Source organism: Pleurodeles waltl, chromosome 9, assembly GCF_031143425.1.
Source record: "Pleurodeles waltl isolate 20211129_DDA chromosome 9, aPleWal1.hap1.20221129, whole genome shotgun sequence".
Taxonomy (NCBI): domain Eukaryota; kingdom Metazoa; phylum Chordata; class Amphibia; order Caudata; family Salamandridae; genus Pleurodeles; species Pleurodeles waltl.
In genome coordinates this window covers 153,711,800-153,736,149 of record NC_090448.1, presented here as the reverse complement: position 1 = coordinate 153,736,149, position 24,350 = coordinate 153,711,800, and the positions used below count along the sequence as shown (strand labels likewise).

The window sequence follows — 24,350 nt, the reverse complement described above, 5'->3', positions numbered from 1 at the left end:
CCCTTATTCACAAAATATTCAATATGAATTCTCTCAGCCAGACTCTCCAGGTGCACTCTGGCATGAGTTGCCATTAATGATGCAAATCATTTAGTTGAGTTATTTCCCAAATTATTTGGGGTTTAGATTAAATTGTATGTCGTGGGCTTCATAATGTGTGCGTGAAAATGTAGAATTGGCTCCACTTTGTAGTTCTACAAGGGAAAATTAAAATAACGTTTACATATAAAATGAATATAAATACTTTCTACACTATTTTGTGAGAAGCTATCCCAAGAGTACAAGTACCACAAATAAAAAATTGAGGAAAGGCTGATGAATTTCTATTTTAGAGTTCTCCCAAAGTGTGCAACTGTCTGTGGCCAAGGGAAAGCCCACTGCTCCACTAATTGCTACCTGCCCCACCCTCACATCCTGTGTCCTGAGCTGCTAGAGATGCAAGTACTAAAGCCCCTGATTGTCCAGTTGTTCGTCTGACTCCTGTATATAAAACTCAGTGGGCATTATAGGTTACCTGCAATCCTCAAGGAAACCAGAATGACCATGCATTTTTTGTATCTCGTTACATGTAATTAACACCTACATGGAGCAGCTTGGTCTGCAGGGACATGCAGGGAATGGGCAAAAGCAACTCTGACTACCTATACCTTTATAAAACACACTATAGCCTTAGTGGCTACCTACATACAGGGGACTGCAAACTGAGAGCTCAAAACCCTCTTCTCTTATCTCCAAATATTACTCACACTCAGTCAACATGGATTCACAGTCTTAACAGACTATACATATTAAGACCCAGTAAGCAATTTCTGCCCTTGTTTGCAGGAGAAAAAGCATTTACCAAATGACTTCCATTCAGCTGCCACCAACCATTAGTCATTTCATGCCCTGGTCATGGCAATGGTCGTACCACTTGTGCAATTAAATGTGTAAAGGTCTATTAGTTTAATCATATGGACCTAGATGCAGCACGATCACAATGATTGTTCCAGTTGAATCTAAATAATTGTTTGCTACAGCCCAGTGACTTGGTATAAGCAGGATCTTGAATGGAGCTATATCACCGTGTGGCTCTAATATCCACTGTGTTCCTCTCTGAATCTGTCCTGTAAGATCTGCATATGCCTCAAAAAGACATACCTTTATCCCTCTTCACCTGCTTGTTCAAAACCCGTTGGGTAATGGTCCAACAGAAATTGCCCAAGGACATACGTTTTCCTCACTTTTGCTGTCTATTTCCACCCTCGCTGAATTTCACAGGCCTTTCGTTTCTGTTCCTCTGTTTCTGATGGATACTTCAAACCACAGATTACTCGCCTACTTGAATACTCCCTGGGCATCAAAGTGGACCCGGAAAATCTTTAGCAGCACTCCTGCACTCTGGTATGTGGAGTCATGAAGCTCCACACTAATGCCGTTCTTTTCCACAAGAGAAGACTGCAGCCTCATTTAAGTGCCACCCATGTGTGCAAAGTTCAGTTCCTTTATTTATGTGCAACCGGATGTGGATCCAGAGCTACCCCTAGTCTCCATCATAAAGCCATTTGTACAAAAATTACTGAAATCTGCCAGTTTGCAAGGGAAGTGTCACCCCCTAAAACTAAGGCTCAAATCCTCATCAGATTTTTCTTTGGTGCTCTCTGTCAGTACCTGCCCAAGACATGTAGTGACCGAGCCTTGATATATTCCAAGGCCTTTCAGGACCACAAGGCAAATCTGTACATGGCTAAGCACCAGAAGACTCCACCCCGTGAACGGTCCTAATCGAAGGGATGGTTTCATTTCTGGATACTGAAGTCATTACCATAGCAGATCTTCGTCCTTGAAGTCCTCGGGAAAGTCAAGAAAGAAGCACAAGCAATCCAAGTGGATTCTTGAACTCCAGAGAAGGGCATAAATGTGTCTTTTGGTATTGCTCCTGAAATCTATCTCCATGGGAGTCAATATAGACTCTTGTGTGAGGGCAGTCTGTATTTCTACACCACTCTGCGATGCTGCAGCAAAGTCATGAGTTTTGCAGAGCTATGCTGCATTTCTTTGCCACACTGTCAGCTACCTCTACTTACCCTGTGGGCCTGAAGTAACTGCAAAGACCAACACCTAGAACTCTGCAGGCTGGTCTGCCCTAGACACCAGTGGGAAACGTTAAACCCACAATGGGCCTGCACCTGCTTCGGTGCTTATGTCGGACTTTGCACCACAATCCACACCAGACCCTGGAGCAGCAGTGCCAGCGCCTTTGGTGCCAGACTACAAAGCTGCAGATCATCCTCTTGAAGCTGTGGGATATCTGCTAGGAAGGCTGCTACAGGTGCTTACGTATGACACCACTTCCCGGTGGTATTGCAGCAAGCAGGGCAGGGTTGGCTTGTGAACTTTATATCAAGTGGAACTATTCTTCGTTCTATGGCCTGGTAATGGGCATCAGTGTAACACTTAAAAGAGAGGCCTGGATAAGGTCTACGGGCTTCTCTGAAGATATCTTGTATTCCCTAATGGACATGCCCTTCGACAAATCTCGACGATTTGATGAGAAGCAGACTCTGCTTTTGAGTATTTAAAAGACACAAGGCCTCATTGGCCCCCTTTGGCCTCATCACTGCCCTCTGGTATTCACAAAAATGTTAGTGGTAGTTAAAGCACATTTATGGAAGTGAGAGGTGCCAGTTTCACTCTACCTCAATAACTGGCTGCTGAAGGCAGGCTTGACCCAGGCAGTCGTCATCCGACTCCAGACTATGGTGAACCTCTTGTGGGTTCACTATCAATGTACCAAACTCACACCTGACTCTTTCACAGAGATTCCCTTTCATCAGATCCATTCTGGACTTTCACCTAGGAGCGGAGAGCCCAGGACATTTGGGCTATGAGTGGGATGTTTCAGCCTCTGTCCTGTATCTCAGTGAGGTCGACTTAGAGACTGGTGGGACTGATAGTCTGCTGCATCCTGTTGGCCAACCATTCTAGGGTGCATATACAGGCTCTGTAGTGGGATCTGAAGTCCCAGTGGACATAGCATCAGGGAAGTCTGTCAGCGTTTTTTCAGATTTCAGAGGAGACTGCAAATGACTTAGTGGTGGCTGCTGGACAGATATTGGGTCAGCAACAGGACTCTGCCCTTACCCGAACTAGAGCTCACAATGGTGACCAATGCATTGCTTCTGGGTTGGGAAAGCCATCTGGGAGAGGTGTAGGTTAGAGAAATCTGGTCTCCATGGAGGCCCGAATCCTTATCAACCTCCTGGAGTTGTGGGCTATCCACTTGGAAGGCTAGTGCAGGGCTTACAGATGACACCACTGAACACTGGTACAGCAACAAGCAAGGCGGGGTGGGGTTGTGAATCTGTTATCATGAGGCACTATTCTTCAGGAAGTGGCTAAAACACCAGGAGACTTTCTTTTGGTACACTACCTGGCAGAATCTCTAAATGCCAGGTCTGACAAACTCAGCCTAACTCAGTCTTTTCGCCACCACTGAGTATGTACAATTTCAGCATATTTGCATGTTGAAGTTTCCCAGACTGCCCTTTCTCGGGGGCATATTCCCCTTTAGAGTGGAGCTCGAGCCTCCTGTATGCCTTTCTGCCACTACCTCTCCTGTCCAGAGTTCTGAGGAATATCAGAAACAATCAGACCACAGTCATTCTAGTAGTGCCGGCTTGGACCAGGATATGTGGTACCTGGAACTCCTGAGCATGAGTATTTGTCCTCCTGTCAGGCTGCTGCTTTGGGAGGATCTTCTGCGCAACAGCAGGACAGGGTCTTGCATCCAAGCCTGCACAATATCTACTTCCATGGTTGGAGGGTGCGCAGTAATAGTCAGCACAATTTGATCAGCCTGCCGAAGTTATTGATGTTGTCTTGGCAGCCAGGCATCCCTCCTCTAAATCCAATATATGCCTATCAGTTGAGCAGATGTACCCACTTCAGGCCAAACTCTCTGAAGTGTTTCTTTTTGAGTTGTTCCCAGCCAAGCAAGGACTTTTCTTTGGCACAGTTACATTTTATTTGTCTACACTTTTGGTTGCTGGTTCAGCCCTCTTTATTTAAATTACCTATTGTGATGCCTTTTTCCTTTTTCTCAAGGTTTGCAACATACGTCTCTGCCTACTCCTTTCATTATTCATTAGTGGGACCTGAATAAAGTCCTTGCTTTTCTCATTCGCACACTGTTTGAACCCAACTGCCCATTACAGCTTCTTACCTTAAAGACAGCTTTACTTTTTGTCAAAACATCGGCGTGACATGTGAATGAGCTGCAAACCCTCTCTGTCATCCTCCATGCACAACCTTCTTTCCAGACAAATTGGTCTTGATGACTAAGGCCTCTTTTCTTCTAAAAGTGATAACTCCTTTTCATGTTAGGCAAAATACCACCCTCCCACCACCTGAAAGGTACAGCTTTGGTATCTATTCGGTAGGTGAGGAATCTGTGGTTAGAAGCATCCATCAGAATAACAAGTTACTTATCTTCCGTAATGCTCTTTCTGGTGGATACCATGTCTAACTGCAGATTCCTCACTGATCATCCCATCCTCTTCATTGTGTGAACTGGTCTCTTTACACCATCTAAAAAGTCCCAAGTCTAGAGTTCTGCATTCTGGTCACAGCCTGTCTGCTTTTAAGCTATGCAACTGGGGACGCAGACAGCATAGAAATTAAACTGCACGTGTGGGTGGTGCTTAATGCTGCATGTCTCTTCTGGAGTGGAACAACGACGGCGAGGGGCAGTACAAAGCCACCTAACTCCGTGGTGGGATGCTGCTAAAGTATTTCCAGATCCAGTCTGACTTTTGGGGAATATTCCAATGGTGAGGAATCTGCGATTAGATAGAGTATACACCAGAAAGTGTGTTGCCGCAGGTAAGTAACTTATTTGATCAGACTACATCATTTTCCAGTGACTCCAGACATAAGCTACACATCTCATCCAGTCATTAGTACACATTCCTGAAATAGTCTGTCTGGAACTGGTTCTTGTTATCCCTGGTCATACATACTCAAATTTAGATTTATCTGACAGCAACTGCCTCATCTGGCGCATCTATTTCACCCTGGCTGATAGTTGAGTTGAGACTCCCCTGTTGACCAGTGTGGCCTTACCATTATTATTCATTCAGGATCGCCATGTTGATGGATTCACGTTCTTTTTCAGTCTGATTTTTTCCTCTTCTCTAAGCAATCCACAAACCCTTTAAATACTTCTGTTTCCACAGTAATGTTTGTGAGGATAGTCATAATATTTTTTATTCTCCCATTTACTCCCTCACATTGACAGTTGTAGAATGAAATGTTGTTAAATAAATCCTGGCCGTTGATACAATTTTCAAGTCACACAGTCTGAGAGATGAATTGTTGGATCTCGAATTTCAGATTTTCACATATGCTAGCTACAAAATGCACAAGTCCACAGCAGTAGTGTCAGTTCTGATGGATACTTCTTCCCCATGAGCCAGACTAGATCTGGATGTTTTCACAGTAGTGCTCCATGTGCTGCTAGGTGACGTAATGAGTCTGTGTTGGCCCGGCTCCACTATGAAAGTGGCAGAGCTGCATATAGGCGCCACCCCTGTGCAGTGATGTCAGTTCCTTTCTTTCCTTGCCTTTGTACACAGATCTGGAGTCCCACACCCTTTTTTCATCAGTTGACAAATCCTTTCAAATTCTCTTTTTCAGTATGCAAGGGAACAATGTCCCTGCTGAAGACTACAGGGTTCAAACCGTGCTGTGACTGTTGGAAATAGATGTCCGTGACCAGTTGGCACGAAGTCTGCCGCTGGAGCTTTGGATCAGGGCATATCACCATGACGTGCAAAGAATGTACTATAATGCACCCAAGAGTGATCTTAGACTGTGAGGCGAAGCTGTAGGTTGAGCAACACTGAAATAAGTCACGGATCTTTTGGGAAACACGCTCTCATTCCATGTTGAGAGCACAGACCTATTCCCACTCTCGAGGCTACTCCCGCAACAGGTCTTCTTCCTGGTTGAAGACGACCAGTAAATTAAAATCAAAATCAAAAAGAAGCAAAAGAAGTTGAAATAGGACTCAACCTCACCCCATCACTCCTGGTCTAAAGAGAAGTCTGGGGGTTATCAAGATGCAAATTGATGTTCCTCCTGATTCCCCCCTCAATAACCGATTCTACAGAGTGTCCCACCTTACCACAAATTTTTAGAGCCATCAGCGATGCCTCAGAAAGTCGAAGCCTTTAAGGAGGCCATGTTGCATATTTCTGGCACTCTTCCTGGCTCCCTTTTGGGTGCCTTTATGCCCCAAGGATCTGCAGGGACCTCCAGTCAGGTTACCAGTCTTGCACCATCTGTGTCCCTCAAACCTGCCTCAGGTTTCGCACTGACTCTGAAGCTAACTTCCACTCCACCTCAAATCCATGTGCTGGTTCTTTCTTCACTGATGCCAGTCCCAACATTGCATGGGCTGGAGATAGAGTCCCAGCTGATCCCAGTGTCTGACCCTGAACCGATTCAGTTTCGACCCCGACCGAGTTAATGCTGTGACTCGACTCCAACACATCCAGTTTTCCTATATGTTCTGGCTCATGCAAAACGCTTCCTCTCCAGTGGAGCCTTACTCAGAAGCTCCATAATGTTTTTGGCTCGGACTCTGACTAAAGTTTGCCACCACCTTACATTAATACTGAGGAATATCTGCCACCTCCTTCACCCCCCTCCTCAGGGATTTGCAGGAAGCCAGTGGGCACAGACTTCCCCTGATACTGGGTTGATTTTGCCCCTTTGACTCCAAACTAAGGAGAGTGTTTTGTTTCCCATTGTGTTTAGATATGCAGCTGAGGTCCTAGACCTACAGCTGCCTTCTGTTGAACTCAGGTCAAAGTCTTCACTGATGTTTTGCACCCTGGTCCAGCCTAATATAAGCCCTTACACTCATGTAATGAACTTTGATTAAGCCTCTTTCTTGGCCACTAGTGAAGAGGCAAGATGCCACAGACTGGCATCCGGCAAACCATATTTTCTTACACAGCATCCTACTACTAAATGTTTGGAGGCCCAGGACTACCAGCACAGTAAATTCTAATTTGTTGATTCCAACAGTGAGCCAAAAAGGATTGAGGTTTTCGAAGCGAATGTTCTCTGTGGCGAGCTTACCAGTACGATTGATCATTGTGGCCTGCTGGTTGGCTGTTATGTGCTTGCCCTCTGGGACATCTTGGCTGTTTCAGTGGCTGTTAAGGCCTCTTTGGCTCAAACTGTTCAGGATGCTGTCAATTATGTAAATAGGGCTGGCTTTCACTCTACAGATTGCTTGGGGCAAGTGATGGGCACTAGTGTGGTGGTTCGCCGACATCCAGCCCACTGGCTTCTCTGGAAATATGCAGGCATCCCTTCTGCATGCCTTTTGATGGGTTCCAGCTATTTAGCAAGAAGGCTGGCTCCTTCTTCTTTAAGGAAAGTAGAGCCCACTGCACGTTCCTTGGGACTTTCCAGCCCTACTCTTTAGTTTCCCTGTGAGTCCCACTCTTTCAGGGGTTCCTCCAGGGGTCTAGCGTAAACACATCAGGCCCGCTACCCGTGTCCTTTCGTTCCCGGGGCAGGGATCAAGCAGGCATCATGCAGGTTACCAGAGGCCACACTCTTCTCAGTCCCTCACCCCTGTGGCATCAGCCTCCAAATCTCTTTAGTGTGCTCTTAGCGGCACAAAGCAACCTGATGAGAGGCAGAAACAGACATTTACTCCCATGGTTGCAGTCCATCACATCTGACAGATGATGGGTCCTTCAGATCTATCATATAGCAGGGTTGCCCTTCTATTTCTCTCTGGCTAAACACACTTTCCTTCCAGATCAAAGCGGCTTTCAGAGTAGCATCTTATCATCTTCCTCTAAGAGGTGAAGGCCTTACTGGCCAAAGTGACTATTGGGAGGGTTCCGGCCTTGGAAGTGTATCTGATGGTTACCCTGGACCTTCAGGAAGCTTACTTTCATGTGCCTGTCATGCTGTCCCACAGACTTTACTTGTGTTTCAAGATAGGAGAGGAGCATTTTCAGTTCGCCCTGCTCCCTTTTTCTACCAGCGTCCATCTTCAGAGGTTGGGGGTTACCAATTTCCCCTACCATGATGACTGGCGGTTGAGGGCGAGCTCGCCACAGTCTGTCAAAGACAACCTTTAGTCAGCAAACTTTTGACCTCTTTGTGGCTCTGGATCAACGAGCTGAAGTCACACCGGACTACTTCACAAAATCTTCCTTTAACTAGGCCTTTTCTGGACAGAGTGCAGTTCCAGGACAGTGCTGGCTCTCAGTGAGAGTGGCTCTGCGGCTTCTAGGTCGATTGGCTTCATGCATCCTGTTTATCCACTTCAGTAATGGGCATATGTGGGCTCTGCAGTGGGATCTAAAATCAGGTTGCACAGCACCAAGGAAGCTGTCGGGTATCATCCAGGTTTCAGAGGAGCCTGCACAAGATCCGCAGTCAATGCTGCTCGACAACAGCCTGACCAGTAGCAGACCTCTATTCCTTTCCCTGCCCAGAGCTGACGGTGTTGACGGACGATGGACTGTGGAGGTCATCTAGGCAAGGTGGAGATCAGAGGACTTTGTTCTGTGGCAGAATTCCAGCTCCACATAAATCTGTTGGAGTTGCCGGCCATCCACCTATTTTTGAAGGCCTTCCTGCTATCCAACATTGGTTCTCATTGATAATTCCACCGCCAGGTGGTATTATGGCAAGTAGGGCAGGGTGGAGTTCTGGGTCCTGTGCCAAGAGAGGTTACGCCTCGGGAGTTGACTGGAGAGTCAGGCGTTTCCGTAGTTGTGAACTACATGGCAGGATCTTTAAACACCAGGATGGAAGAGCTCAGCTGCCAACATCTTGCGGATCACAAATGATGGTTACATCCCAAGGTGAAGTTGGACACATTGTGGCAAAGGAGAGAGCAGTGTCCGGATCTTTTCGAGTCAGTTGAATGTGCAGTTTCAAAACTGCTGCGCATTGCAATTCTCAAGAACGTTCTCTCTAGGAGATTTATTCAGGTTAGAGTGGATCATGGAACTCCTGTACTTCTTTCCTCCCCTGTCTCTCCTGCCCAGAGTCGTGAAGAAAAATGGGAACAACCAGGCCCATGCCATCCTAGTAGCTCCAGTGTGGGCCAGTGGAGCGTTCTAACTGGATCTTTTGGGCATGAGCATGTATTCTCTCATCAGGCTTCCCTTTAGAAGGATTTTACGTTGCAGCAGCCAACACTGTTCTGCACTTACCCCTGCACAGTCTATACCTCCATTAATAGAGATTTAATTGCGGCAGTTGACTGCGTTTCATCCGCCTACTTATTTGGTTGATTTCATCCTTGCAGCCAGGTGTCCCTATAGACTACTTACGCCAAACACTAGGACAGATTTATAGCCTGCTGTGGAGTCTGCAACACAGATCCCTTATAAGCCAAAGTGTCCAATGTTTTCTTGGTTTTAAATCTGGCCCAGGATGGTCTTGCAGTTGGCTCAATTAAAGGTTATTTGCTGGTTCATTTGGCCTTTTTACGTTTGCAGGGTCAACCGCCCTCGTTTAAATCACCAGCTGTGATGATGTTTATTAAATATCGGACAAACATGTTCCCTCCCAAAACAGTGGGATCTTATTTTAGTCCTTACTTTCCTTATGTGTACCTTCTTTTAGCCAATACACACAGGCATTTTGCATCTTTTGACTCTCAGTAATCTTCCTCATTGAAATCACGTCAGCTCTTTTCATAAGTGAGCTCCAGGCTACCTTGATGCAGCTGCCTCACACCACTTTTTTTTTTTCCAGACAAAGTGGTGTTGAGGGCAAGGGCAGCTTTTTACCTAAACTCATGATGCTTTTTCAGGTTGGACAATCTGTCACCCTTCCAACATTCTTTGCAGTACTTCACCCCTTGAAAGAGGGCGGAGACTCCATCGACTGGACCCAAAAAGGTCTGCTACCACGGCATTGGCACACAGAGTGCCTGTTCTTGACATCTGCCAGCTCTCCGCAAGCCTGTCAGTGCATGTTGATGAAGCACTAGTGCCTTAACATCCAGGTCCAACGGAAAGGGAATTATGGGCATTTGTACCCGCAGGACTTTTTGGTCTGAGTCTGCACCACAGATCCTCCACATTGAAAGGTATTGTTTTGGTATCTGTTCTAAAGGTGAGGAATCTGTAGTTCGAAGTATCCATCAGAAGAAAAAGTTATTTACCCTCTCTAAAGCTCCTTCTGGTGGCTCTAACTGTAGATTTATCATTGCCCATCTCTTCCCCGTTCTTTGAGGTGGGGATCACAGGAATGACACCTATGTGTGGCTGTGCTCCGTCACTTCCGGGGCATAACAAGGCGATTGCAGAGCCATATGTCACCACCTAGTGGCACGCAGGAGCACACTGTGAAAACTTCCAGATACAGGGGCTCATTATGAACACAGCGGGAAACCCCGCCGTATTCATGCTGGCGGTCTTTTCATAGACTGCCATCCCCCTTGAGACCCCGCCGGCCTCATTACAAACATTCTGCTGGGCCCAGACATTGCAGACGGCTCCACATGGAGCCGTCGTCAAAGCCTTAGTGCGGCGGGTGCACTGCCAACCTGCGCGACGGGCACTGCATGGGGGGCCCCTGCACTGCCCATGCTAGGTGCATGGGCAGTGCAGGGGCCCCGGAGCACCCCTTTCGCCAGCCTTTCTTTGGCAGGGTACCCGCCAGGGAAAGCCTGGGGCAAACAGGGTTCATTATCCGGAGGGCAGCGCTGATCGTCAGGCTGCCTGTTGGCGGTAGCCTAGCAGTGGTCGGGGGCCGCCACAGGCGGCCCTCCCAGTGTTTATAATATGGCGGTTCAGACCGCCATGCCGGTGGTGCTTTTTTCCGCCGCCACCTGCATGGTGTTCTGAACCGCCGGGTTCATACTGAGCCCCATAGTCTGGCAACTGGGGAATATTCTCAAGGTGAGGAATCTGTGGTTAGATGGCATAACCGCTAGAAAGAGCTTTATGGAAGGTAAGTAACCTGTTCATTTAGCAGCTGTGACTTTTCAATGAGTTTTACATTTATTGAATGTTACTGTTTAAAAATGTACTGATTGCATCTCATTAAACAAAAATGTAATACATTTGTCTTGTGCAGGCATGAAATCATCAGAAGACCTGGTTTATTTACCGCCTGCAGACGCACTTCCTAATGATCCACGGATAATGACAAGACTTCGGAGCATAGATCCCGACTTTCCTTACTCTCCTGTTTTAGATCTGCAAAAAATTAGTAAAAGTAAATTATTTAATGATACAGGAGAGCAATTTGAACACCAAAGTCTCTTTGAAGGGCATCATATGTTTGCAACTAGACATTCGCATGGTGGAATTATAGAGAGTACTGTGCTGGATGAATACAGTAATTTTTCAAAAAGGATTCAACAGCTTTTAAAACAAAATAACATTCTCTATATTAGCCAAACATCCACTCCCCTTTTATCTACACAAGAAAGAGTGGCAAAACTTTCTCACCATTTGCATATTCAAACTTCAGAAATTCAAGTCCAGCATTACGTCGATGCCCTTCGTGAAAAGCTCAACAGTATTGTTTCCTCCTTACCTTATTACCATGTGCAGTCTCAACGTCACAGTCCAGTAACTCCCCTCAAAGATGTTTCCCACATTGAGACTATGATAAGCATTCCGTTATCTGAGAGTTCTGGTAATAGGGATGCATCATATGGACATGGACTGCCCCGCGAGGTGGAAGCAACATATGGCTCTTGCAATGAGAAACAATCTTTAATAGTATCTGACTGTTATAAAACTGGTTTAGGTATCAATAACAAAGAAGCAGTATTGCCATTAGATCAAACATTGCACATGGACAAGCAACAAGACCTATCACAGACCAACCCAAACCCAGCAACTAACCTCAATATTTCATCGACTCAGCCGGCCCTATCAGATTTTATTAACCAGTTAAAGCCAGAAGTCTTTAATAGTTTGGTAAAGATTATTAAAGATGTACAGAAAAATACTGTCAAGTTCTATATCCATACAGAAGAAGAAAACACAGTCTGCAGAGAAATTAAGGTAAACGTATTAATTGCAGCAGTGATGTTTCACTGCATGTGTTTTGTATAATTGTTTCTGGTGTGCTTATTTAAAACAAGTTTAATATGTTAGTTAGGTACTGCCTTTACAGGTGAGTGTGTTATCTGTTGTGCTAAGGGAATTGCATGGTATTCTTGGTGATTTGTGGAGTGGGTTTATGTTCCATGCAGTGTTCCATTGAGCTTGAGGTAAAAACTGGCGAGAGAAGAGACTTGTTTCCTGTCTGTAAGAAGGAGTTTCATCTTTAAACTGATACACCAGTTGAAGTTTGGTGGGTACTTACCAGCGTTTCAAAAGTCATTGCCTGGGACCAAATTCTACTCTTAGTACATGAAATGGAGACAAAGTGAAAGAATAGATGTCTTGTTGACCACTATGGAATATATATTCTGCAAACTATTAAGCAGCACAAGTAACAGTCCCAGTAACTTAAAATAAAGGAAGATTAGTATGGCTCCTACCTCTGGTTTCTTGGCTGCTAAGTTTGGTTAGGTCTCATTTACTTTAAATATATAAGTATGCAAAAACGTGATGGATGGAATTCTTCAATAGTGAGTGGAACGGGTATGCCCAGATGTCTGTCCTGTTAACACTGTGTCACTGGAGACAAAATGTACCTTGCCGATGAGCCCTAACAAGGGCAAAACCAGTCCTGGGTTGCTTGTGTTCTGGGTCATGGAGGGTCTGGCAGTTTGGGATGGACTGTTACCATTGGAGCAGGGTCAAAAATGATTTCCATATGGTTGGGTACACACTGAGGTGCCATGGTGTGCAAAGTAATGATGGTCTGGGTTGCAGCTCAAAGTAATTACTAGTGACTAAGATTTATGCAAGCATTCCAACCATCACTTTTTTTGTATAACTTAGTGCGTCACCCTAAATGGGACAGGTGTGCCCAAACCTGGGTCTTTTGCATACTGTGTCACTAGAATCAAGCTGTACCTGTCTAATGAGCCCTTGCTTGTGTTCTGGTTCAGGGAGGAGCTGGATGTTCGAGCTGTGATGTTCCCATTGAAGCTGGGACAAGACTGATTTGCATATGGCTTGGTCCAAACTGAGGTGGCATGGTGTGCAAAATAATGAAGGGCTGGGATGGGCGGCCTCGAGTAATTACCAGTGGTTGATATTAATTCAAGCATATATTCATCACTTTTTTGCATCATTTTCTTCCAAACTCAAATGGACTGTCATCTATTCTATCTTCCAAGCCGTTCCATTTGTTGCAGTACTTTAGCTGTCTGTATTTTAACTCACTGTTGCCGACATCATCTTTATCGTATAACAAGGAGTGGTTTTGGGCATTTTGATCAGAAATTAAAAAAAGGAAAAAAAATGCTGTCTTCAAATCAGTCTGTCTATAGATCCACCTTTTCTAATTCAACCTTGTCCCTTTTGTGTTCCTGCGCTCCCCTTTTCCCTGCTTCACCTTACAATAGAATGGCAGCAACAGCTATAGCCACTTTCAGTTTGCCGACTATCATGCCCTATTCCATGATACTACAGCATGATATATCAAATTAAAATTTCTTAAGCGCGCTACTCACCTGGTATATTTGTCTGAGGGGTGTGCTTTTTGTGAGGCTAAATCAAGGTTGGGAAAGTTGAAGACTTTTCAAACAGCTATCCTTAGTCCATATACTTTACAACTTTGCACAGTTTGCTAAGCGTTACTCAGTCAAATTGATCTGGGGGATTAGATGGGCTGCTGAAAGGATTGTCTCTAACAGTGGAGCCTACTATTCTGCGCGATTATCCAAACACCCTTTAAAATGAATATTAGTAACTTTATGGTAACATACTTTTGTTTATTGCGTTCCTTGAGTAAAGAAGGGCGGATGTTATAAGGCATGCAAATTTGAATGGCTTCAGTATGCTCAGCATCAGCCACTTTGAAGTACAGCCTGCAAATGAACACAGTTGGCTCAATTGCGCTCTCAAGATTCAATCACAGATGACACCAGTGGTTCTCTTTTTTTGTATCTTATCTTCAACAACACTCTTTATACTTGGTAATGAAAGGTTAGTTACTTTTATTACTAGTTCTATAGCAAGAATTTCCCAGATTTATAACCTTAAAAGGATTCCTCGCCATCAGACAAGACATTGGTAATACCCAACCCTTCATTTTTCATTGAAGGTACATTTTCAACTTTTTGCCGTTAAAAATTGATTTTTTAAAGTTTAAAGGTAATTTATTAACATTTTTAAAATAGAACAATCAACAAATATACATTCAACAAGCATAATATTATAAAAAACAAAAATGTAAAATTTCTCAATAACGGATGGAAAAGAAAGGTAAGAGAGTTAAAGTACATCAGTAAGAATTACTAAGATATAACATCATGTGTAAATGTAGAGGGTACTGAAGAGTCCAGGAAATGTGTGGTAGGCAGCCAAAGAATTTCTGTCTTGATAGCAAGAGATAATGGAGTGACATAAGCTTTGTCCAATCTGTGGCTGTAGAAAACAACATACCAACAAGCCTGGTTTATAAGAATCTTTCCAAGATTTGGTGATCTGCTGAAACGCAACAGTGAGTAGTAGATCCAAAACAATGATTTGATTGTGATGGGGTGACCAATCATCAGCAAGACTATCTCAGAGCAAATTTGTAAAAGTAAAAGGAGCATTTGTGTTAAACATATTATTTATTTGTTGCCAGACTCTTTCCCAAAATTGATGTGTGGCTGAGCATTCAAAAAGAACAACTTACCTGCAGTAACACTTTTTCTGGTGGATACAGTAACTGCCTGTGGATTCCTCACCTTACGAATTCTCCCAATGCGCCAGCATTCGATTGAACGTTTCTTCCTAGCTCTTCACGTCAACGAGGACGACACAATTGCACTGCTCCGCACACAACTCCGTCTGTCATCATCGTGGCAATAAGAAGTCCTCACCAGCGTGCTGACGTCAGTTTCACAATTTTTTACGTGCCTTCGAGGCTAGCAGCTGAATACCGACCTATTTGTTTATATAAAAACAACAAAAACGCATATACATTTATAATAAAATAAGTCTTAGTATGACCAGACAGGCAACGGGGAGTCGGTGGGACTGTGAGGAATCCACATGTAGCTATTGGATCCACCAGAAAAAGCGTTACCGAAGGTAAGTAACTTGTTCTTCTGATGGATACAACTACCTGTGGATTCCTCACCTTATGAATAGAATCCCAAAGCAGTCCCCCACTCAGAGGTGGGTGCCTTACCGTTCAAACCAAGAAATCCTGCAAACCAGAGCGTGCAAAATGGCTGTCCCTCCTAACTTCCGAGTCTAAGCAGTAATGCTTCACGAAAGTGTGGAGGGAAGCCCAAGTTGCGGCTTTACAAATTTCAGCAACTGGGACACTTCTAGCCAAGGCCGAAGTAGCAGACTTAGCCCTGGTGGAATGGGCCCTAATACCTTCAGAAGGAAACTTCTTTGCCAGTGTATAAAAATCTTTATGGAAAGAATGACCCACCGGGCAAGGGTTCTCTTGTGCATGGCCTTGCCCCTCATCTTGCCCACATATCCAATGTAGAGTTGATAATCAACTTGAAAGTCTCTTGTCCTCTCAATATAGAATCTGAGAGCCCTTTTTGGTTCCAAGCGATGAAGTATTTCCTCCTCCTTTGATGGATGAGGAGGAGGGTAAAAGGATGAGAGTGTTAAAGACTGATCCATATGAAAGGGAGTGACTTCTTTAGGAAGGAAAGCCACCCTGGTTCTCAGCACCACCTTGTCAGCATTAAAGGTTGTTAAAGGAGGTTTCACACTGAGAGCTTGAAATTCACTCACACGCCTGGCTGACGTGATAGCCGTTAAGAAAACTGTTTTTAAAACTAAAAGCCTCAACGGGCAAGAATGCATAGGCTCAAACGGTGAACCCATCAAGAAAATGAGAACCAACTTAAAATCCCACTGAGGCATGACAAATGGAGTGGGAGGAAACTTGTTAGTCAAACCTTTCAGGAATCTAATAACTATAGGGGAATTAAATAAGGAAGGCTGATCAACAACCCTTCACAGTCGCAATTGCACATCCCTTCTGTGCCAAGGAAAGGGCAAAAAGCAAAACATCAGACGAATGGGCCTTTAAGGGATCAATTTGCCTCTCTACACACCAAGCAACAAATTTTGCCCATCTGTTAGCATAGATAGTTTTGGTGGAGTGTTGCCTAGCCAATAAGGTAACATCCACCTCTTCTGGAGGGAGAGAAAAGGAACTCAGATTGCCCCGTTCAATCGCCAGGCATGTAGGTGCAGACTCTGGAGGTGGGGTGTAGAACCTGCCCCTGCTGAGAGGAGGTCTCCCCGTGAGGGAGATGGAGCTGAGGGCACAGTGAGAGTTGGAGATGGTCTGAGTACCACACCCTTCTTGGCCAATCCGGAGCTATTAAAATGACATGGGCCCGATCTTGGCGAATCTTCCTCAGAACCTGAGGAATCAAGGGTATGGGGGGAAAAGCATAAAGCAACAGGTCGCACCAAGACATCTGAAACGCATCCCCTAACACTCCCTGCACCGGATACTGGATGCTGCAGAACAAGGGGCAGTGTGCGTTCTCCTGAGTGGCAAACAAGTCTATCTGTTAAAATCCCCACATCCGGAAGATGTGAAGAACCAGGTCTGTATGGAGACGTCACTCATGATCAGCGAGAAATGCCGACTGAGACTGTCCGCAAGTATGTTGAGAACTCCGGCCAGATGGTTTGCAACTATGCAAATCCGATGGTCCTGCGCCCAGGACTAGAGCCGCAGAGCATCTCTGCAGAGAAGGTATGACCCTACACCTCCTTTCTTGTTGACGTACCACATCGCAGTAGTGTTGTCCGTCAGGACTTGAACTGACTGACCGCGAAGGGATGGGAGGAAGGCCTTGAGAGCCAGACGTATTGCCCGTAATTCTAACAAATTGATGTGGCATATCTGTTCCGCTGGAGACCAATGGCCCCTCATCTCCAAGTCCCCTGATGAGCTCCCCACCCTAGAGTGAAAGCATCCGTTATGAGCGTGGCCACCAGAGGTGGGAGGCAAAACAGCCTTCCTTGGGGAAGGTTGCCATCCACAGCCCACCATCTTAGATCTACTGCAGCGTCTCTGGAGATCGTTATCAACTCCTCCAGATCCCCTTTGTGTTGAAACCACTGCTTGCGGAGGCACCACTGGAGAGCCTTCATGTGCCAACGTGCATGAGTAACCAACAGAATTCAGGAAGCAAACAGACCGAGCAGACATAGGACCTCGAGGACCCGAACAGCCACTCCCTTTTGAAACATTGGAATCAATGCCTGAATGTCCTGAATCCTCTGAGGTGGAGGGTAGGCCCGATTCAATGTTGTATCCAGTACTCCCCCTATGAACAGGAGGCACTGAGAGGGCTCCAGGTGAGACTTGGGCACGTTTACCGTAAAGCCCAGTTTGAAAAACAACTGTGTTGCCATTTGCAAGTGATGCAGCACAAGCTCTGGGGACCTGGCTTTGATCAGCCAATTGTCCAGGTAAGGGAATACAGATACTCCCTTCTTTCTGAGGTCCACTGCAACCATGACCATCACCTTCGTGAAGACTCGAGGTGCGGATGTAAGACCAAAAGAAAGGACCGCAAACTGGTAGTGTTGCGACTCTACCACAAACCGGAGATACTTCCTGTGTGACTTCAGAATGGGGATATGAAAATAAGCATCCTGCAAGTCGACAGACACCATCCATTCTTCCTTGTTCAACGCCATAGGCACCTGTGCTAGGATCTGCATTTTTAATTTCTCCTGTTTGAGGAACCTATTCAAAATCCTCAGGTCCATGATAGGCCTCAATCGACCATCCTTCTTGGGAATCAGGAAATACCTCGAATAGCATCCCTGACCCTTTTCCTGCTCTGGGACCAACTCCACTGCACCCTCTAACAAAAGGACTTGCACCTCCTGCTGCAGCAACAGGAGATGATCTTCCGTGCAAAATGAATGACAGGGAGGTATGGGAGGAAGAAACTCACGAAAAGGAAGGGCATAACCTTTCCCCACAATATACAGCACCCAAGAGTCCGAAAATGAATTAGCCTCCCCCCTATGGGAGAGGTTTGATGCAAGGAGGAGAGAAAACTAGGGCTGCTTTCCTTGATGGGTTCCCCCAGAGGAAGAAGGTGAGACGGGAGGCTGCTGAGTGGCTCCTCACGTTCTAACCCTCCTCTGCCCAGAGGGTTGGCAGGCTGCTGCATGCTGGACTGTGGCCTCCCACGGAAAGAGAACCCACGGCCAAAACCCCTGAATCTGCGAAAAGATCTAAAGGGTGTGGACGCTGAAGCCTGGAGTCCCAAGGACTTTGCAGTAACCCTACCGTCTTTAAGACGCTCCAAAGCTGAGTCGGCCTTGGATCCAAACATCTTCTCACCATCAAACGGAAGGTCCAACAAAGTTGTCTGAACATCCGTGAAAAAAGCCAAAAAACCTAAGCCACGCATGCCTCCTGGTCACCATCGAAGTGCCCATTGCCCTGGCAACTGAATCAGCCATATACAACCAGACTGGATAACCTGCTTGGCGACCCATTAAGTGTCTAACAGGAGTTCACCAATCTGCCCCTGCATATCCTGAGGCAAGCTTGGCACCACAGCTTTTGCCTTGTCCATCAGGGCATGAATATTCCTCCCCAGCACAAAGGTAGCATTGACGGACTTCAAGGCCATACTGCACGAGGAGAAACCCTTCTTTGCTGTTTTCTCCGTTCGCTTAGACTCTCTATCTGATGGAGTAGCAGGGAACGAACCAGGTGCAGACTGGGCAGAACAAGAGGCTTGCACTACCAAGCTCTCAGGTGTTGGATGCGGAGACAAAAACTGTAGATCCCATGGAGCAACTCTGTACCTCCTAGCCACAGTCCTGGAAACCGCTGGAGTTGTGACCGGTTTCCTCCAAATGTCTAGAATGGGCTCAGTAAGGGCATCATTAAAAAGAAGAAGGGACTCAGAAAACATAGAGGAAGGATGCAACACCTCAGTCAGTATGTTCGTCTTCACCTCCGATGCTAATAAAGGAAGTTCCCCAAGAACTCAGCAGCCTTTCCTATCACACTGTGGTAAGATGCTGCCTCCTTTGTGAGCTCGCCAGAAAGATCCCACTCAAGGGATTTATCTAGGCCACTTGCAGAATCCAGGCCCTGAAATTCACCCATAGGCACTGGAATCTCCCATTCCCCCAACACCTGTTGCCAATACTCCTGCTCCTCTAAGATCCTCAAGACCCTCCTTTTTGACCTCAGTCTGGCCTCCAACAGCAGAGTCGACAGAGAATTAGCCGACGTAGACAATGACGGTTTCAAAGCAGATGAACGCTCTGGCGGAGGAGAGGGTGGAGAGACACTGCGTCCCGATTGGGACCCATCCAGCTCCGGCATCGACTCCATCGGTGCTGTCGGCAACATCATCTGGGATGACGACGTCATTGGCGCCGAACCAGCACCTTCAGCTGGATAGAAGGGTACAAACAGGGCCTGTTTGCACGGCGCCGGCGATCCCAGCGTGAAAGCTAAACGACCTGTGGGACTAGCCGGTGCACCAGCAGGGGCCATAGCTCTGTTGAAAATGCTAAACATAGCATTAAGGAACGCTGCTGGATCCGCCCCCGGAGTCGGGAAGGCAGGAAACCTTTGCTCGTCCTGAGGCGCTTGATCCGAATCCAAAGCTTCTACCACCATCTCCTGGCCATGAGTTGACACCGGAGAAAAGTGAACCGGATGACTCGAAGACCTCTATCAACGATGGCGCTGGAGAAGCCTGTTGACTCTGAGGAGTGACTGTTGGACTGACCTCCCACGCCGTATGGCGCTGTCTCGGAGGGGACCGAGACCAGTCCTTGGAAGAACAGTGTCGAGAATCGTGCTGGCGCCGCTTCTTATGTGACCTCGAGGACTTATGTGAAGAAAAGTTCCTCGCCTTAGATCTTTGATGACCCTTATGCTCCTTTTTAACTTTTGCCAAGAAGAGCCTAGCCTCTCTCTCTTTCAAGGCCTTCGGGTTCATCCGCTGGCAGGACACTCATCCCTCCATGTCGTGGTCCGAGCTTAAGCACCACAAGCAAGTCCGCTTGAGGATCTGGAATTGTCATGCGACCCCCGCACTCATGACAAGGCTTAAAGCCCGATTTTTTTCGGTGGAGACGTAACTCAACAACAACACCACCACCTTCAAAATAGTATCTGTTCAAGAACCAGGAAAAACCGTTAGCGTCGGAGGCGAAGAAGAAAGGGAACTGACGTCAGCACGCCAACGAGGACTTCTTATTGCTACAATGACGTAAAACGGAGTCGCATGCGGACCCATGCAATTGTGACGCCCTCGTAGATGTGAAGAGCTAGGAAGAAAATTTCTGTTGAATGCTGGCGCATTGGGAAAATTCATAAGGTGAGGAATCCACAAGTATTTGTATCCATCAGAAGCATGTGTTTACGGTCTGCAGGTGAAACGTTACAAGACCAACAAGATGATGAGGATGATGAATTTATTTTTTGCAGGGTGCTTGGTGTAATTAATAGCCTATTATAAACAAAAATAGAGTTTGAATTGCAGTAGCCACTCTTGAGGATTTTCAAATCTTGGTCCATTTCTTATTCAATAATGAGATTGGGAAATATGTATCTAAGTCATGTTCCCATTGTAATTCCACCTCATATTTATCTCTAGCCTCTGGAGATGTGATTGTGTGGTAAATGTGAGATTCTGAAGGAAAGGATAAAGTCTGCAATTGGGAAGTGTCAAGTGTAAACTTTTCAAAAGCTGTTTGTATGATATTTATAAGTGTGAGGTATTTAGTTGAAAACAAGGAGGGAAAGGGTAAATATTGTTGAGCTTGCTCAAAGGAAAGAAAATTATAATTTTCAAAAAGTTGATTAACCCAATTATACATTTTGTATGCCATGATTTCTAAAAAAAAATAGTTTTATTATTGATCTTAATATACTTATTGTACCCAAACTGAAGAATTTAAGAACACATCCTTAATATTTTTATGTATAGTATAAATGGAACAGAGAATCTAATCTTTTTTTTTAAATAGGTAGAGATAGAGAGGTTTTTGTGTAAAAGTAAGAAATTCACTGAGAGAGAACAGATGAAGAAAAGTATTTTCATTGTCCACCCAGAGGGGTGAGGTGATAGAGATATCTTCATTTAATGAAAAGGAAGCTTGTTTGAGGAAAAGTGCAGTATGGTACAAATGGGAAATGTACTCCCCCTAGATGTTTAGGTCTTTTGAGTTTCTGAAGGAACATACAAGGTTTATTATTACATAAGAACTTAGATAGAACTGAATTGTTTTAATTTTTTAATATTGACAAGGAATGTTTATAGGAATATTGTACACATATATTTAGGGTGTCTAATCTACCCCACCAGGATAAGAAGAGAAGATTCTATTTGGATATGAAAGAAGTAATAGTGGTAAGAACCTGTATCATATTTGAGGAAACTGTTTCTTTGGTGGAGGCTTTAAACCAAAGACCCAAGTATTTAGTATTGTCATAATTCCAGTGAAAGTGGGAGGCACTAAAATCAGCATGAAGACATAGTTTTGTCACGGTTTCAGGCAGGTCTGATCAGGACTCTGGTTGGGGCACTCTTTGAGGTAATAGAATACCCCAAAGAGGTAGTGTACTGAGGCAGAAAGGCAGCTAAAGGAATACACGGAAAAGGACAGCTATGAACAGGCACAGAAAACAGGAAAGTAAAAGCAGAGCAACCCTTGTGTGAACAATAGGAAGCGGATTACTAATGGACAAACACACTGGGGTTGTACACAGGGTAGGGCGCAGAACCTTCCACAGCAACAGGGAATGTCAATGCCTCTGTGCAGTTTGCTCTTACAGATAGTCACCCCTCCGGCCCCATAGAAAGGAGGTAGCAGAAGTGATTCTGTCTCTGGACCCTTAGAGCACAAACAAGGATAGCACTTACATACACAAGACAAGCTCTTGTGGGTCCAGCTGGAAACACAGTGGCAATTCCTGGAACAACAGCAATAACACACTGGCACTAAAGACAACTGTAGGAAGTTGGCTCTGTATGTGCTATTTCAAAGTAAGGAATAGCATGCACAGAGTCCAAGGGTTCCCCTTAGAGGTAAGATAGTGGCAAAAAGAGATAATACTAATGCTCTATTTTGTGGTAGTGTGGTCGAGCAGTAGGCTTATCCAAGGAGTAGTGTTAAGCATTTGTTGTACATACACCTAGACAATAAATGAGGTACACACACTCAGAGACAAATCCAGCCAATAGGTTTTTATATAGAAAAATATCTTTTCTTAGTTTATTTTAAGAACCACAGGTTCAAATTCTACATGTAATATCTCATTCGAAAGGTATTGCAGGTAAGTACTTTAGGAACTTCAAATCATCAAAATTGCATGTATACTTTCCAAGTTATTCACAAATAGCTGTTTTAAAGTGGACACTTAGTGCAATTTTCACAGTTCCTAGGGGAGGTAAGTATTTGTTAGGTTAACCAGGTAAGTAAGACACTTACAGGGCTTAGTTCTTGGTCCAAGGTAGCCCACCGTTGGGGGTTCAGAGCAACCCCAAAGTTACCACACCAGCAGCTCAGGGCCGGTCAGGTGCAGAGTTCAAAGTGGTGCCCAAAACACATAGGCTAGAATGGAGAGAAGGGGGTGTCCCGGTTCCGGTCTGCTTGCAGGTAAGTACCCGTGTCTTCGGAGGGCAGACCAGGGGGGTTTTGTAGGGCACCGGGGGGGACACAAGCCCACACAGAAATTTCACCCTCAGCAGCGCGGGGGCGGCCGGGTGCAGTGTAGAAACAAGCGTCGGGTTTGTAATGGAAGTCAATGGGAGATCTAGGGATCTCTTCAGCGCTGCAGGCAGGCAAGGGGGGGGTTCCTCGGGGAAACCTCCACTTGGTCGAGGGAGAGGGACTCCTGGGGGTCACTCCTCCAGTGAAAGTCCGGTCCTTCAGGTCCTGGGGGCTGCGGGTGCAGGGTCTCTCCCAGGCGTCGGGACTTAGGATTCAAAGAGTCGCGGTCAGGGGAAGCCTCGGGATTCCCTCTGCAGGCGGCGCTGTGGGGGCTCAGGGGGGACAGGTTTTTGTACTCACAGTCTTAGAGTAGTCCTGGGGTCCCTCCTGAAGTGTTGGATCGCCACCAGCCGAGTCGGGGTCGCCGGGTGCAGTGTTGCAAGTCTCACGCTTCTTGCGGGGAGCTTGCAGGGTTCTTTAAAGCTGCTGGAAACAAAGTTGCAGCTTTTCTTGGAGCAGGTCTGCTGTCCTCGGGAGTTTCTTGTCTTTTCGAAGCAGGGGCAGTCCTCAGAGGATGTCGAGGTCGCTGGTCCCTTTGGAAGGCGTCGCTGGAGCAGGATCTTTGGAAGGCAGGAGACAGGCCGGTGAGTTTCTGGAGCCAAGGCAGTTGTCGTCTTCTGGTCTTCCTCTGCAGGGGTTTTCAGCTAGGCAGTCCTTCTTCTTGTAGTTGCAGGAATCTAATTTTCTAGGGTTCAGGGCAGCCCTTAAATACTAAATTTAAGGGCGTGTTTAGGTCTGGGGGGTTAGTAGCCAATGGCTACTAGCCCTGAGGGTGGGTACACCCTCTTTGTGCCTCCTCCCAAGGGGAGGGGGTCACAATCCTAACCCTATTGGGGGAATCCTCCATCTGCAAGATGGAGGATTTCTAAAAGTCAGAGTCACCTCAGCTCAGGACACCTTAGGGGCTGTCCTGACTGGCCAGTGACTCCTCCTTGTTGCTTTCTTTGTTCCCTCCAGCCTTGCCGCCAAAAGTGGGGGCCGTGGCCGGAGGGGGCGGGCAACTCCACTAAGCTGGAGTGCCCTGCTGGGCTGTGACAAAGGGGTGAGCCTTTGAGGCTCACCGCCAGGTGTCACAGCTCCTGCCTGGGGGAGGTGTTAGCATCTCCACCCAGTGCAGGCTTTGTTACTGGCCTCAGAGTGACAAAGGCACTCTCCCCATGGGGCCAGCAACATGTCTCTGGTGTGGCAGGCTGCTGGAACTAGTCAGCCTACACAGACAGTCGGTTAAGTTTCAGGGGGCACCTCTAAGGTGCCCTCTGTGGTGTGTTTTACAATAAAATGTACACTGTCATCAGTGTGCATTTATTGTGCTGAGAAGTTTGATACCAAACTTCCCAGTTTTCAGTGTAGCCATTATGGTGCTGTGGAGTTCGTGTTTGACAGACTCCCAGACCATATACTCTTATGGCTACCCTGCACTTACAATGTCTAAGGTTTTGTTTAGACACTGTAGGGGTACCATGCTCATGCACTGGTACCCTCACCTATGGTATA

General features: G+C 46.0%; 1 protein-coding gene across 2 annotated transcripts in view; it reads left to right on the top strand.

The window, feature by feature from the left end:
- The window catches only part of TASOR (transcription activation suppressor), a 773,668-nt gene that overhangs the window by 525,395 nt on the left and 223,923 nt on the right, over nt 1-24,350 (top strand). For both annotated transcript variants that reach the window (XM_069206460.1, XM_069206459.1), the window contains one exon: nt 11,113-12,053. In XM_069206460.1, the coding sequence (XP_069062561.1) occupies nt 11,113-12,053 (941 nt within the window). The remainder of the gene's footprint in view (nt 1-11,112; nt 12,054-24,350) is intronic.